Consider the following 15,873-nt stretch of genomic DNA (forward strand, 5'->3'; position numbering starts at 1 on the left):
ACATAAAACAGTGATCCAGTTCTTATTACACATTCTGCGGAATTAATCTAACGATGGAAAGTTTTTAAACATTTTCACACAAAAATTGTCAATTTAGATATAGTACTGCTTAACAGAGATGATATTTGCAGATTATTATGCAGACAGATAGATCTCAGGGGAATGCACAGGTTATTATTTATGCTGACAGGTTAAAGTGCTGATATTTAGTTAATCTGCTTAATCCTGATGAGTAGCTACTTGAGGAATCTATCACACGAACTTGATCATTTGCTTCATTGGAATGCAAATCCTGATGCTAGACTGTAAACCTGCCTAAAAGTTTGGACAGTAATGGTCAGTGATGATAGAGGCTGTCATGCACACCTAAGGTCTGATCAGTGGGTGTGTGCTGGGGTCTGTGTCTCCCTCTCGCCCCTCCTGCGTTCCCCTGGGCCATTGAAATTCCAGCTCCCCCGCCTTTCCTTTGCTTTCCTTCTTCTCTTTCTCTCTCACACACACTCTTGGGTCTCAAGACTCTCTGCTGTGATTCTGATACCTGCATAAGACACACTCATCTTCTGAAGGATGGCCAGGACTCATACTGTGCTACTCACACTGCTGCCCACCGTCCTCATTCTAATTGGTGAGTACCTATTACCTATCAATACTTTGAGAATACATTTTTTTCCCCATTAAATATATAAAAAAAATTGCTTTACATAAAATGAGTTGTTGACATCACGAGTCATTTAGACGAGTAAAAAAGTTTTATGAAATGCTGCAAAAATTTAAATAGTCAAAAGTTTTTTGCAGAAAACTATTTACCATTGAGACTATGGTACTAAATGATTGCCACACTCACATACCATGGAGTTTACATGGTATTTCTAAAGATGCATGTCCAAAACGGCCAATATTACCAAAAAACAAGGTACAACTATGGTACCAAGTCTAAAAAATGATGGTAGTATGTTTCTTTTTTCCTTTGGTTAATGTATTCAAAGCTTTCTTTCATTTCTTGATGTTCTTTAACTATAAGAAACACATCTATAAAACACATTTCACATACAGTATATGATATGAGCTATATTTCACATCATTAGAATTTTTCAAAGACCAGACAGAAAAACTGTATAAAGGAAACTCTCTCTCCCTTTAGTTCTGGCTGGGGTTGAAAGTGCAGCTGTTAAAGCTGGAAAAGACACTGAAGCTCAACGTGAGTTCAACACACACACACACACACACTCCAAATTTAAATCCCACACACTCCATCCTCTTACTCCATTGCTTTAGCAGGAGCATCTAAACGAGTTTTCATGCCAGCATCTGATGCCTCAAACTTCTTCAAACGCCGCGGTCGCAGATCCCCGAGAACTTATGAAGAGTACTATGGTGAGTGCAGTAAAACGGTCCTAATGTCCTAATGTAATCTCAGTTCTGCTTTTCTCGTCATCTTTGAAGGTTTAATCAAAATGAAGAGACAATTACACTCTTAATATGTAGTTTAACAATTAAGCAGCTGAAAGTCAACTTTAAGTAATCTCCCATTTAACTGTATTCACATTTAATTTATGTTAATGCCCACCGCAATAGCATACAGATGTGAAGAAATGAGTGAACAGACTTCTTTAACGTCATTCTCTCAGATATTAGAAGAGTGTTCACTGTGAGCAAATTAACTAAGGAACACTAGGAGGTAACACTTTACAATAAGGTTCATTAGTTAACTACTTTAGTTAACGAACTAAGAATGAACAATACTTCTAATGCATTTATTAATCTTAATGTTAAATTCTGCATTTACTAATGCATTATTACAATTACAAGTTGTGTATGTTAACATTAGTTAATGTACTGTGAACTAACATGAACGACTGTATTTTTATTAACTAACATTGGCAAAGATTAATAAATATTCAAATACATTTATTGTTCACTGTTCATTCATATTAGTTAACTCTTTAATGTTAACAAATGACACATTATTGAAAAGTGTTACCGATAAAACCAAGACTTGAGTAAAAAACACTATTTCAGTCTTTCTACTTCAAAATTTCATGTTTAATGTGTTGCTAGCCTTTTCTATGTGACATTGTAATAAAAATAATAATCACAGTTTAACATAAAACATTGATAAAACTAAGCAGAACTGTAAAAGCAATATTTATTACCAAAATCAACAATTTAGTCTTTATAGGCCCCTACTCCTTACCCAGGCCTACTTACTGTAATTAAATATGCAGATAAAAGAGCCAATAGGAATCTGACTCGAACACAATATGCTAATTTGACCAGACCTCAACTGAAAAAAAAAAAGCTAGATGTACAACATATTATAAACTTATAACAAACCTATTATATTTCTCAAGCCCACACAAAATTTTTTTCTTATTATTTCTTTTTCTTTTTTTTTTTTTTTTTTAATTGAAGAATATACATTTATGTGAGGAAACTTATTAAAGTGGTCAAAATTACGCAATACAAATTCAGATTTTCTTTTTTTTTCTGGCTATTCTGAGTTTATATTTCCTTTTTTTTTCTTTCATAAAAGCAAATGAGATGACCACTTTTAAAGAGATCATTGCGACCTTTACTCACAATTTTTGACTCCCCCCCCCCCCAGAGTTCACATATTTTTTCCTCAGAATTAAGAAAAACATTCTCATCTTGCAGTTCTGAGATTTTTTTTTCTCAGAATTGAGATATAAACTCAAATTTGTGGGGAAAAAGTCATAATTACCTTTTCTTTTTTTTTTCTTTTTTGTCTGGAGTCACAAAATTAGAAGTAAAACAATATCCATAGGAAATACGTTTGAACATCATCTTAGACTTTGGGTGGCTCCGAGTCAAAAACATTGGTCTAGAAGGTCCAACAGGACAATATGGAGCAGTGTTCTCTCTCTCCCACAGAGACACACACATACATATGGTCACTCGTCACCGTCACTGCATCAGGCAGTCCTTTACCCTGCCAGTCTATGACTGCAGCAGTGAAGGCATGGAAAAGTTTCACTTTAGTGTATTTTAAATGGTCAGCAATGTGTGTGTGATGGCACTGCAGGTTGGAAGAGTTAAAGCAGTTAAGGCTCGAAAGTGGAATGTGCAGATATGAGCTAAACTAACCTCCCTCACTATGGAGAAAGAGAGCGGGAGAAACCTAGATTATTTTTGGCCCTCAATTTGCTAATATCTGTGAGCTGCTGTCAGCTGGTGTATGGGAGTGTGTCACCCTTAAACCTGTTTATGTTGGACAGTCTGGAGCTTTTGAGGACATCTCTAGAGATGAGAGCAACCTGAAAACTTGCAGGATTGCAAGGATAGTAGATGCTTAACTGCTCTTGTATGATGTTTCATGAAATCCCAAAGCAATTTTACCTGATATGTGTCCATTTTGAGATTATCAGCATTGGCTCGTCATTTCTTAACTCTACTGAAAGCTTTGTCAAGAATGTAACAAAAATGTGAAAGTGCCATTGAAAACCCATATTGGTCAAATATTTCTATTTCAAATAAATGCTGTTATTTTGAACTTTAGAATCATCAAAGAATTCTGAGGGGGAAAAAATTTTTTTTAATGGTTTGCACAAAAATATTAGGTGGCACAACTTTTTCAACATTGATAAGAATGTTTCTTGAGCAGCAAATCAGCATATTGGAATTATTTCAGATGGATCATGTGACACTGAAGACTGGAGTAATGATGCTGATAATTCAGCTTTGCTCCACAGGAATAAATCTTATTTTAAAATAGAAAAAACCTAATTTAAATAGTATTTCACATTATTTCAGTATTTTTGAATAAGCATTTGGGAGGATAAGAGAAAACGTTAAAAAAATATTTTAAAAAGGTATCTCATTTACACGTTATTATTGTATACTAAAATCAATGCTGTTTTTTCACTAACTTTTAGCGGAGCAGAGGGTGAAGATGGCTACAAACGAGCGCTTAGAGGAACAAAACAATGAACAGGAGAACTATTTAGAGGAGGAGCGCGATGGTGAGACTGATCTCCCCGTCTGACTTTCTTGGCTTTCAGAACAGAGAAACATGCCGATCAAACCCTCTACAGGATACAGTTCACAGACAGGACTGCTGGACTAATAAGAGGCTGATGAAAGCAGTGGCTCTGAGCCTGTTTCTATACAGTACACTAGATAAGTGACATTAGGTTCCTTCAGTGTTTTGAAAGTAAACAGTCAATTCAATTTAATCAAAAAATTGTATTGTTCCGAATACACTGATAAAGAAGATTAGTTTACATTTATGCATTTAGCAGACACTTTTATCCAAAGCGACTTACAGTACATTCAGGCTATACAATTTTTTTTTTTTTACCAGTATGTCTGTTCCCTGGGAATTGAACCCACAAAAAAATTTGAAAACAACTCAACCCAATACCACTCAACAACAGAAACAGTTTCTGAATGACTCCTTACCATGGCAACCATAGTTCTAGCTAAAGTTCCACAGTTATTAATTATTGCTTGTACATATAGAACATGTTGGATTTTAATTACTTTTTGATGATAATCATAGCTAATACCATGCCACTGCAGTAAATTGGTGGAAACTCCATGAATACATTTATTTTATGCTATAGTTCACCCAAAAATTAAACTTTGCTTAATATTTACTCACCCTCAGGCCATCCAAAACGTAGATGAGTTTGCGTCTTAATTAGAACAAATTTCGATAAATGTAGAATCACTTGCTCGCCAACGGATCCTTTCAGTGAATGGGTGCCGTCAGAATAAGAGCCAAAACAGGTGTTAAAAAAAAATCACAATCCACAAGTAATCCACACTACGCCAGTCCATCCATTAATGTCTTCTGAAGAGAAAAGCTGTCATGTCCATCATCAAGGTGGTTTAACTTTAAACCATCACTTCTGTGCATATTTCTCTCCCGATTCAGACAAAGTTGACATTTTCGCTGAAGAAAGCAATATCATTGATAGGAGATTTGTATTTTAGCTGGAAGCAATGGTTTGAAGCAAAAAGAAACAACTGGACTGGAGTTGTGTGGATTGTTTGTGGATTATTCTGATGTTTTAATCAGCTGTTTGGATTCTGACGGCACCCATTCACTGCAGAGGATCCATTGGTGAGCAAGTGATGCAATGCTACATTTTTCCAAATCTGTTCTCATCAAGAAACAAACTCATCTACATCTTGGATGGCCTGAAGGTGAGTACATTTTCAGCAATTTGTTATTTTTGTGTGTACTGTTACCTTTTGTCATTTAAGATATAAAAGTCTTTGAGAAATGGATCCAGTTCTAGCTGTTGTCTGTCTTTGCTTCAACAGAGCAGTACGAGAGGACCAGAGAGAAGAATCAGCAGTGGAGAGAATTCCATGGGCAATACCCACGATACCCTCACCACCGCTACTATGTCTGAGCACATATGAGCACGTGCAGTGCCTCGGAAAGTGGATAACCATCTTTGAGGAATATTTTCATGACATTATATTATTATTCAATTATTCATTAGCACTTACAGATTAAATACCCTTATACATATATAATAAAAGGGTTTGTTTGGAATGTAACAATATCCCGCTCTGTTCTAATTGCTTATCTTTACTCTTTTAATGGATTCTTTATCAAAACATTCATGATCAGTTTGTGATTTTAAGCTTTTTTCCAAGAGCAACTCCTTATTTCCTTCTTCAGTAATTACGTACAGCTGTCATCTGACCTCCCTTTTAATAACTTCGGGTCTGTACTGATGTGCGACTAAAGCTCTTCTCATTTTCTGGATTAGTGAGGGTTCGATATAAAACATACCAACCAGAATTATAAAAAAGCAAAGGAGAAAGCCAATAAAAGAAAAAATGTAAAGGATCTGACTTTTGCACCATCTTGTAAACTCATAAACATGGTATGTATGTATGTATATATATAATAAAAAGGTCAGGTTTGTGCACCTACAGACGGGATCATAATTCCTAGGCAGTATTTGCTGGCAACAGAGTGCCATTCCTGTGCTGAGAGCTTAGACAGATGGGAAAATGAGGGAGAACGAAACAAGTGGAAAGAAAGATTTATCGACCTTCCTGAGCCTCCGTGCAGTTACCTGAATCTCGCATGCACCTGACTGACAGGAGAATGACTTACTGCCACTCCTGCTGCTCTGGTCAAATCAATGAGAACATTCACATAAAGTCTATAAAACACGGCAAGTTCACTCAGTATGGTTTAATTCAGGTGTGCCACTTGACACGGTGGATATAAAAGTTCAGAATTAAAATAACAGTACATGGATATTTACATTTAAAAAGACTTGATAGCTTAACTTAAAACAACACACAAACACTAAGTTACTAAAATGACATTTAACATTGACCAAAAATAACGCTGAAGCCCCTTCACTCTATCTTTCTGATTATGAAGACATGATCCAAGCGTCCTCTTCTGTGTGAGACTGGGCTCAGGCCGCACACGGGACAGCTGACTCTACTTTAAACTGCTGAGGAACTTGGGCTGTTCCTCTCCGCGTGGCAACAGTAGTTCCCCTCCTATTTTGGGTCCCTTTTTCTCCTGTGAAAATGAGAGACGGGTCAAATCTGGAGCGAGTTACTAAACACATGCTGACAATTGCAGAGATGCCATTGAAAGACATAATCCAAAGTGTAATAAATACATTCCAAATACAGTAACCAAGCATCAGAATCAAGGAGTCAAATAATAAAAACAGTAAAAAATTGAAACTGTACCTTTAACATGCCATCTCTTTCCCACTTAAAAAGGCCACAATGGCTAAAATGGAAAGTGAAATTTATATTACAACATGCAGTAATAAATATTAAACTGACAGTCAAGTATTAAAATGTCAATATGTTATCAAATGTCTTATATAACGTAATATATTTAACACATAAATCCTAGAGGTGCTGCTGTGTCCCCTCACCTGCAGGCTCCATGTGGCATCCGTCCCAGGCAGATCTTTCTCTGGCCACAGGGGCATTTGAAGAAGCGTTTGACGGCGTCGTGCCATTGGTAGTCGTGTTTCTCTTCCACACAGCGGTCTGCTGGTTTAAAGTGGGTGTATTTACACTGCGGGCGAGAAGGGCTCATGAACTAAACCGCATAAACAGGCCGTGATTTCCAGGTGGAATCAGTCCGAAACCACGGAATTGTATAATAAGCATCTTAGAGAGGTTTGATTGCCTTTTGTTCCTCTTGAACAACATTTATTGAGGTAGTATCTCACAAATTATGTTCAAAATTGGTTTGTTATTATGACTTGCTGTAAATAAATACTGATTAGCTACTAATGATGCAGGAGAAATTGCTCTGTTTTTGTAACGACCTGAATGAGAGACTTATTTACTCAACAGGGACATTCACTTGAAACTTCAAAACGCATCCAGTGCTTTTTCTGACCCATGTTTTTGACTTAAAAACTGAATTATGTAATGTATGGATTACTCAGCATAAAGGACAGATACGAAGTCTCTTTAGTTGCAAATTTGTTGACATACGGTTTTGCAGGTGACGGCCCGACACTTCATCTCCCGGATGCTCCTCATCTTCTCCTCCATCTTTTCTTTTTGCACCAGCGGCTCAAAATACTCCTGCATGGCCCGTTCCTCAATCTAGACATGAGACCTTTTGTCAAACATGCAAGCAAACTCCACCTGGGCATCATTTCATATCCCATACGGCAAAAGAAACACTACAGAATCCAAAGCAAATAAAGCCATCTTGCAAGATCATGGCGAACGCTTTCAAATCAACCGCAAGCTCCGCCCCCACCCACTGTGACATCATCATACATCAAAGCACTGACATTCATATCAAAACACATGTGCACTGATGTTCAGCCAAAATACACACCTCTCCCATCATCCACGAGTTTGAGGACTTGGCGTTGAGGATACGCTGAAACTCCTCCGACTGGATATAGTCTAGCTGTTCCCGCCTCTTTTTCTGAGCTGGCTCCTCCTCCTCACCAGTTGAATTTTCATCTGATACAGCAGATGGATTTTTAGAAGAATAAGTGCAATTGAGGAAAAACAAGCAAGCAAAGAGTCAATAATAAAGCTGATAAGAATGTCTGTACCTGTAGGTGTGGAGAGATTACGCTCCACCCGCTCCGTGATGTCATCACCGTTGGCTCGCTTGCGTTTTACAGCATTCGGGTCGTCTTTAACGATGACTGAGCCTTTAGCTTTGAGTTTCCTCATTGCCGCCAACTAAGCAATAATAGACAATAGCTATTATAAACAGATTAAATGTTTGTGTTGGAATCCTTCCTGAAAGCATCAGTTAGATTGAGGGTTTTCAAACTAGTGACCCAGAGTATAAATATAAAGTATAAAAATATATCAACTAACATATCGAATTTTACTAAATTACTGCTTTACTGAAGCTGGAAATCATGAGTTTAATCAGAATTATTTTAATCTATCGACAGCTTTTGTTTTTAATAGAAAATTAAAAGACACATTAGAATATAGTTTATTCTTATTGCAATTTTTGGCACAAAATAGGAAATGTAATTTTTTTTTACATTTAATAATAAAATAATACATTTAATAAAAATATATACATTAATATTTAAACAAATACATTTAAATAAAATGACTAAAATAAATATATATGTGTGTGTGTGTGTGTGTTCATAATTGACATTCATAATAATTTTAAGAAGTACAAATGAGAAGTACAATTTTTTTTAACTTCATAGAATAAACTAAGGTTTTACATTTATTAATATTATTTTAAAAATGTATTTGAGGAGTTTTTAATTTAGTAAATAGTTTAATCAAATTAATAAAAAACTTTTTTATTAGTTTTTAGTAAAAAAAAAAAAAAAAAAAAAAAAAAAAAAAAAGATACACTACGACAAAATGTACTGGAATTGAAAATATTCTTTAACAAATGATGGAGCACTTTCCCGAAACAATACCTTTGCGGCTGAGAGGCTCTTTGATGAAGGTGGAGATGTATCAAGGAGGATGTCTTCTCCTTCTGAAAAGCCACGGCCTAGTGTGGGCACAGGAGGACCTGAGAGACAAGACGTGAAGCCAGGCGACCCTTTCGGAACCTGCGAGGCTGCTTTCGGGGACAGCAAGGAACCCCTGCTAACATTTGGCCGGGAGGGAGCACTACTCTGGAGCACCCTGAGTAGAGAAGACTTAATATTTATAGTACATATACTATATGGACAGGTTAAAGGTCTTTATCATAAGCACAAAGGATTTGCAGTTTACAGAAGTTAGAGACTACAATCACCCCAAAGACTCGATACTGAAACACTAAACAATGAATAAGCTTCCAAATGTAATGCAAAACAAATACAATGCGTAGTCAATTCAACATTTACTAGAACAAACGCCTCTCACCTCTTCTGAATCTCTTCCGCCCTCTTCTTTCGAGCCAACATTCTCTGCTGAAGCTCTTCTTTCTGCTGCTTGAGAAGGTCGGACGCAGATATAGACTGAACTGAAGATCCTGCAACAGCTAAATGAAATAAAGGCAAGTTGGAGATTAAATTTGCATGATTATTAGTATGCACTGAGGCTGTACACATTTCGTTCCAATTTCTCAGAAAACATGACTTCATGTTTAATTTGCATCTCAAGTAAATGTTTACTGATTTAGGGATGTTTAGATAAAACAAAAAACTTTTTGCAGTGCATGCAACATTTAATATCATGACTTTACAAATGTAGGACTTTCTGCTCAATTTAATACCTTTATTTGTGTAACTTATTATGACCTTTCCAAAAGATTCACAGAAACCTTGCTTATATTTCTGACATAAATGTGCTTGCTTTGGTTTATTTCTTTGCATGATAATTGTGGGGTGGCATTCGGCAGACATCTGCTGGCCCAAAACAGTACAGCAACAGCAGAGAACATTCATATTTATTAGAAGTGCAACCAGTAGCACTCAAATTACATAAAACGTATGGAAACCAACACCGATGTCGAATCTGGCATGATGGCCGATGGTATGAATATGCACAAGTGTAAATGAGATTTGAAGTTTTCTTACAGGTTTGAAACAACATCAGAGTGAGTATATGGTGACAGAAGTTTAATTTTTGGATGAATTATCCCTTTAAAATTACCTGTATTCTTGGCTTGTCCTAAATGCTTTTTAATATTAAGCGCTCCAGGTGTCGGCATAGATATCAGGCCTTTGAAGTCATCTGAACAGCCCGACACCTCACCTGAATTCAGAACTACATGAAGAAAGACTTGGTTAGAAAACATGAACACCAGCACAAAATCAGCATTTGGGTTGGGGGGAGTAAAGTTTACCAAGTTTCTTTGTTGGGATGGATGCCAAAACAGACTGTATAGTGGGTTGTTTCTTTGGCTGTGGGGCAGACCTGTCAAAATAAAAGATTCATGCAATAATTTTAGGGTCTGGGTGGATTTAAAGGGAGGTGACAGTCATAAAAAGAGGCAGTGAACTCACATTGAGGGCGCACAGGCGAGTGAGGACATGCCCCCGTAGTGGAAGTCAGATTGGCACAGGCGCTCCCTCAAACTGCCCCGCCCCCTTCCTTTGCCAGAGGCAGAGCCTGTGAAGCTGGACTGAAGCTCCGCCCTTTTCGAGCTCATTTTCTTGTACTGGGCTTTAACGTGGTACTGGCAGTACTGGCATTCATACTGTTAAAGCAAACAGTAGCAATGAATTGGCCAGCTATGAATTACTGCAGTAAAGCCTGATGTTTGGACATGGAGACTCACCAAGTTGACTAGCTGAGTGCAAGAGTCTCCGTTCTTCTTTTTAGCCTTGCAAGTGCCGAAGTCCATGGCTTCTCCCACGATAAGGACCTTCTGTGGGTGATCCACTGTAAGGCAGAGCTGGACAAACAACAAATAACACATTACTCTCATTAAAATGAACATGAAATGTTGACAACCTTTTTCACTCCCAACATTTTAGAAATAAAAAGGGGTTATGCAAAATATTATTTTAGTATTTATATACTGTGTTACTTCAATATCATTTATGTATTATAGTATTTAATAATATTTAGAATTTTTGTATTTTAAACATTTTGTGCATTTTTCACATTTTTATTAGTCAGTTTTTAATTAATTTACAAAAACTTAAATTTTAATTTATTTATTTTAAGCATTAGAAATTTTTAATATGTCAACTTAAATTTATTTTGAAAAAATAAGTATTTAAATATTAATATTTTACTTAAGGTTTATTTAAATTATCAATAAATAAATAATAATAATAATTAACAATAACACTGGTAGGCCAGGGCTTAGTTTATCACTCTTGATTTATTTTCCAGTAATAATTATTTAGATTATGAATCAAGGTCTCTATATGACAGTTCGTTATAGATTCAAAGTCTAATAAGTCTTGATGACATCAGCCGAAATGGAAAGACAAGAGGAAAAAAAAAAACTAAAAGTTACGTTTTGCAGAACAGCTGAGGAAAGACTGCTGTTGATTTCAAAAATAACATTAAATTACCATTTTAGCATTTTACTTCCATAATGTGACACTTTTGAGTGAAACAATATTCAGCAGGTAATAAATCAAGGGTGGGACTTGATTTTCAAGCATCAGGATTCGATTGGATGAAAACGTGAGTTTACTATTGGTTAATATTATTTTGGTTTTATTCAATAAAGGATACAAATAGTCAAAGTTTAGAATTTGTATAAAATACTGAGAGGTTTCTACACAAACCTCACTGGAACCATCCTTGTTCTTCATTGGGTTGGGATTGAGGACACCTATCACTGTCCCAGTGTCAGTCTTCCACAGATCTGTGTGAACAGACCCGAACAGGAAGAGAGACACATTCACTTCCAAATTATGAAGATCATTCAGCTTCCAGATGCTGAAGGTTTTCCCCTACAAAAAAAATAATACATGCAAGTAATTAAATACACATCATATAACCCACATACAGGATATGAGATCTCACAAATGATTTTTTTTTTTTTAAAGGGACAATACACATTAATTAACATGAATAAACAAGTCTACTATGTAAACGTGCCAGATTTAGCCATTCAGGCTAATTTTCATCTGCAGTCCCTGGCAGGTTGATGGTAAGAACCATAATCCACAAGTACACAAAGCAGAAACAAACATGTTACAAAACCATGATGATCACTTACATTGTTTTTGCTCTGTGGGGTGATTTTATTTATCATGACTGCGAAAGTGACCCAGTCACTGTCCTCTAAATTGTCTCTGGCCAGTCGATCAGGCAACTGAGAGAGCTTGATCAGTCTGCGGCTGGCCATTTTTTGCTCAATGTCTATGGAAGACAGGCGTGGTTTCCTACAGGGAAATATAACATATTGTGTTTTTCAATAGCAGGACAATCTCAAATACATATTTACACTACTGGTGAAAAGTCTGATATAATTATTTTATACGTTTTTAAAAAGTCTCTTATGTTCACCAAGCCTGCATTTATTTGGTAAAAAATAAAATCAAAACAGTAATATTGTGCAATTTAATTACTATTTATTTTTCTATTGTAATATATTTTAAAATACAATTTATTCTGTGACGTCAAAGCTGAATTTTCAGCATCATTACTCCAATCTTCAGTGTCACATGATCCTTCAGAAATGATTCTAATATGCTGCTCAATTATTACAAATCATAATTGGTGCTTCAGTATTAAGTATAGTACTTGTTATAAATGTTTGTGGAAACCGTAATATATTTCAGAATAGAGAGTTCAAAAGAACAGCTTTTATTTGAAATAGAAATGTTTTGTAACATTATAAATATCTTTACCGTCACTTTTGATCAATTTAATGCATCTTCGAAAAATAAAGTTATTTCTATTTTCTTTTTAAATCTTAGAGCAAACTTTACAGTGGTAGCTTATGACTGTTCCCACAAAAAAAAAAACGGTTTTCAATATTGATAATAATGAGAAATATTTCTTCAGCACCAAATCAGCATATTAACTGTAACTTAAATTATCCGTTTTCCATATAATAAAATCAATTAAAGCAATATTAATCGTTTCAACAAGCCCACTTTACAGTACACTGACCTGAGTCTGAGACCTGAGAACTTCTCCACGGCAACCTCTTGACTGACCGATGGACGAGGCGTGGCCTGACACACAGCGGGAGGAGTCTTGAGAGAGAGCGGTGACTTCAAAGTATGGTTTACTTTTGCAGCGTCTCTTACTGGCTGAGATGGGCAGTTGATCATACTCTGGCCAGTAGAAGTCTGCCTTACTGAAGTGGCTTGTTTACAAAAATAAAATGCATATGATTTTAATATATTGCAAACATTTGCATTTTTGAAAGCAAAAAGAATCATTGCAACATTCACCTGCTTTGGTGTGGTGGGCCGTCCTCTGCTTGCTTTTCAGCTTTGCTGTGACATCTGATGGAGGAGAACCATCGCTGTCCCGTCCTGTTGGTGGGGGAGTTTTCGAACCCCCCCGAGGTGTTGTTAAGGACTTAGTGCTTGTCTGTCTCTGGACGGAGGGTTTGTTTTCAGGCTGTGTGGTTTTCTGTGAGGCCTCCAGCTGCTGCTGTAGTTTTTGCATCTTCTCCTGCATTAATTTCAGCTCGGCTGATAGACAAATACACTCATGATCAACACACAACACGTGCATAACCTGCACATATATAATCATGCCTAGAATAACTACAGAGCTCTACCCTCCAGATCTTCCTTTGACTTATTCAAGTCACTGTTCACTTCAGCTGAGCTGGAGTTCCCAGGTGCCGCGTCGTCTTCCCCTTCCTCCTCCGGCTCAATATAGGGATCACCATCATCATCCTCATCGAAGAGGTCGTCCAGATTGTCACTGCCCTCACCAGCGGCGGGAGTCACCTGTTCCTGGCTCTCACTCTCCGCAAATAAAGACAGCAACATGTCCAGATTCTCCTCCTCTGATGTCAGACACATGAATGCAGATTCATTTAATCGAATTACATACAGTAAAAGCATAACATTATAATATGTTCAATACATACATTTTATAATAGAGTATACTTGACATTCAGCAAACACTAAATTTATATCAACAGTTTGTAAGGATCATATACAATATACCATACAAATATCTATCCACCTGTGACCCAGGCATTGACTTTTGTCCTCTGTAGAGGACATTATATTTGAGTGAATTCCTATTAGACCCTACATGCCAGTTTTAGCTTTTTAGAGATATCAAATGTTTGATCATAAACACTCCCTTTACTTGGTCTGATATTGACAGAATGATCAAATTTAGCACTCTTATGGAAATATGATAAAGCTGTGTAATTACCACATAAATCTGGCTAATTTTCTAATTGTTTGTCCCAAATAAACATCTCAAAAAACTGTTATGGGGTTTCAAATCGGAATATGACTTTTTGTTATGAAGCGGGGCATAATCTTCATACAGGTCTTCTGTAGAGGACACCAGGACAGACGGCATGTCAATCAGGCGTTTTGAAGTCAATAAGGAAAGAAATTACAGATCAATATTCCTATGAAATCTTCTTATGAAAATATTGCCAAGTTATTACTCCCTTTATTACACTTCTTTTTTCTTTAATTACATGAATATGCAAATTAGATGCAATGTATAGATACATTAGATAGAATGGTAATAACAGCTTGTGGACATTTTACACACATACTCCATAAAGTACAAAATCATATCAAATCATGGACTTATATCTTTCATAACATAGTTGAGAGAATAATCTTTGTACAAAGTTTGCTTAAAAATAGTCTGAAACCTAAAAACTGACTGGTGAATGAACATTTTTTTTGCCTATACATGCTTTTCATGTCTTTCTTCTCTCTCTCTCTCTCTGAATAACTTACTCTTGGCGTCATCTACAACGGACATAGAATAAAATATGAATACAATTTTTTTTTTTAAATATATATTTTTTTCCTCTCCATTTTTTTCTTTGCGCTCCAACCAATGTTACGACATAAAAAAACAACAACAATTTTTCTGGTTCTCAGGAGGATATAGAACAGTATAATACACATTGATTCAATATTTTAGACACAATAAACAGTATAATGTTGACTGTCATGGGGACTACGCTTAAAATACTGCACATGCGCTGCATATTAAACATATGATCAGATAAAGTCACGTTACATGAACATACTATAAACGAGACAAATTTAGCAATATATTAAACTTATATACTTTATATTTTTTTGCTAGAAATCAGATTTAAACGTCTTGCTCTACCAGGAACTGCAGCAACGTTCATTTCTCGTCTAACTTAACTATGGTTTATTCAACAGAGTGATAAACTAGCCTAGCATTTGTACTGACTTGCTGCTGGGCTCACCTGTCATGTTGATTTCGATTGCTTTTCGTCGCTTTGTTTTTCAGTGAAAGCGATTTTTTAATATTGTGTTCGCTGGAACAGATGTAGCAGCAGTTCTTTCAACGTTGGCGCGAAAAGTGTTTGATATTCAGGACCCCGGAACTACGTCACTTTTTCGGTAGAACTTTGTGCCTGTCCACAACAAAATAAATAATAATAATAATAATAATAATAATAACTAATTTATTTATATAGTAAAAGTATCACAAGTGTACAAAATCATTTTTGTAAAAATTAATAATATATATTTTTTTTTAAATAAATAAAACTAATTGTTAAATGTAGCCTCACGTGGCTATATTTACATTTTCGGCTCAAAATGGTTTTTAAAACATGCTTAATGTGTTCCAGTCGAAAAAAAAAGCTTATTTGTTGGTAAAGGGTACTCTCTTTTAGATTTCGATTTTGCTTAAGACAAGTATAATTCGACTTTGAAATAATGAATACTTATAATAGCATAATAATTGTATAAATTCGCCAAAATGTATAATTTACATAATATGCTTAATGGGTTTCTTTATTCTTTAACTTACGTAACTAAATATAAATATACAACCTTTCAGTGC

General features: G+C 35.8%; 2 protein-coding genes across 4 annotated transcripts; one reads left to right on the forward strand and one right to left on the reverse strand.

Moving 5' to 3' along the window:
• Positions 1-460: 460 nt before the first annotated feature.
• On the forward strand, positions 461-5,913 carry LOC109054947 (unique cartilage matrix-associated protein-like). 2 transcript variants are annotated; one of them, XM_019072177.2, is made up of 5 exons: positions 461-625; positions 1,142-1,198; positions 1,279-1,374; positions 3,894-3,980; positions 5,290-5,913. In XM_019072177.2, the coding sequence occupies exons 1-5, from the start codon at positions 568-570 to the stop codon at positions 5,379-5,381; spliced, it is 390 nt and encodes a 129-aa protein (XP_018927722.1). In that variant the 5' UTR covers positions 461-567; the 3' UTR covers positions 5,382-5,913. The 2 variants fall into 2 exon arrangements, with proteins under 2 accessions (XP_018927722.1, XP_018927721.1); XM_019072176.2 differs by having other exon boundaries at positions 463-625; positions 1,276-1,374.
• A 253-nt stretch (positions 5,914-6,166) lies between these two features.
• LOC109054946 (protein MCM10 homolog) lies at positions 6,167-15,425 on the reverse strand. 2 transcript variants are annotated; one of them, XM_042738747.1, is made up of 19 exons: positions 15,269-15,425; positions 13,619-13,852; positions 13,284-13,529; positions 13,137-13,195; positions 12,997-13,061; positions 12,098-12,263; positions 11,661-11,828; positions 10,694-10,810; positions 10,419-10,612; positions 10,259-10,329; positions 10,066-10,179; positions 9,334-9,451; positions 8,898-9,111; positions 8,049-8,181; positions 7,823-7,953; positions 7,468-7,581; positions 6,894-7,039; positions 6,700-6,742; positions 6,167-6,523 (listed from the first exon to the last, which is right to left on the reverse strand). In XM_042738747.1, exons 1-19 carry the CDS (start codon positions 15,273-15,275, stop codon positions 6,440-6,442), a joined length of 2,424 nt encoding a protein of 807 aa, XP_042594681.1. In that variant the 5' UTR covers positions 15,276-15,425; the 3' UTR covers positions 6,167-6,439. The 2 variants fall into 2 exon arrangements, with proteins under 2 accessions (XP_042594681.1, XP_042594670.1); XM_042738736.1 differs by having other exon boundaries at positions 12,997-13,195.
• Between the last annotated feature and the right edge of the window lie 448 nt (positions 15,426-15,873).

Source organism: Cyprinus carpio, chromosome A4, assembly GCF_018340385.1.
Source record: "Cyprinus carpio isolate SPL01 chromosome A4, ASM1834038v1, whole genome shotgun sequence".
In the NCBI taxonomy this organism is placed as follows: domain Eukaryota; kingdom Metazoa; phylum Chordata; class Actinopteri; order Cypriniformes; family Cyprinidae; genus Cyprinus; species Cyprinus carpio.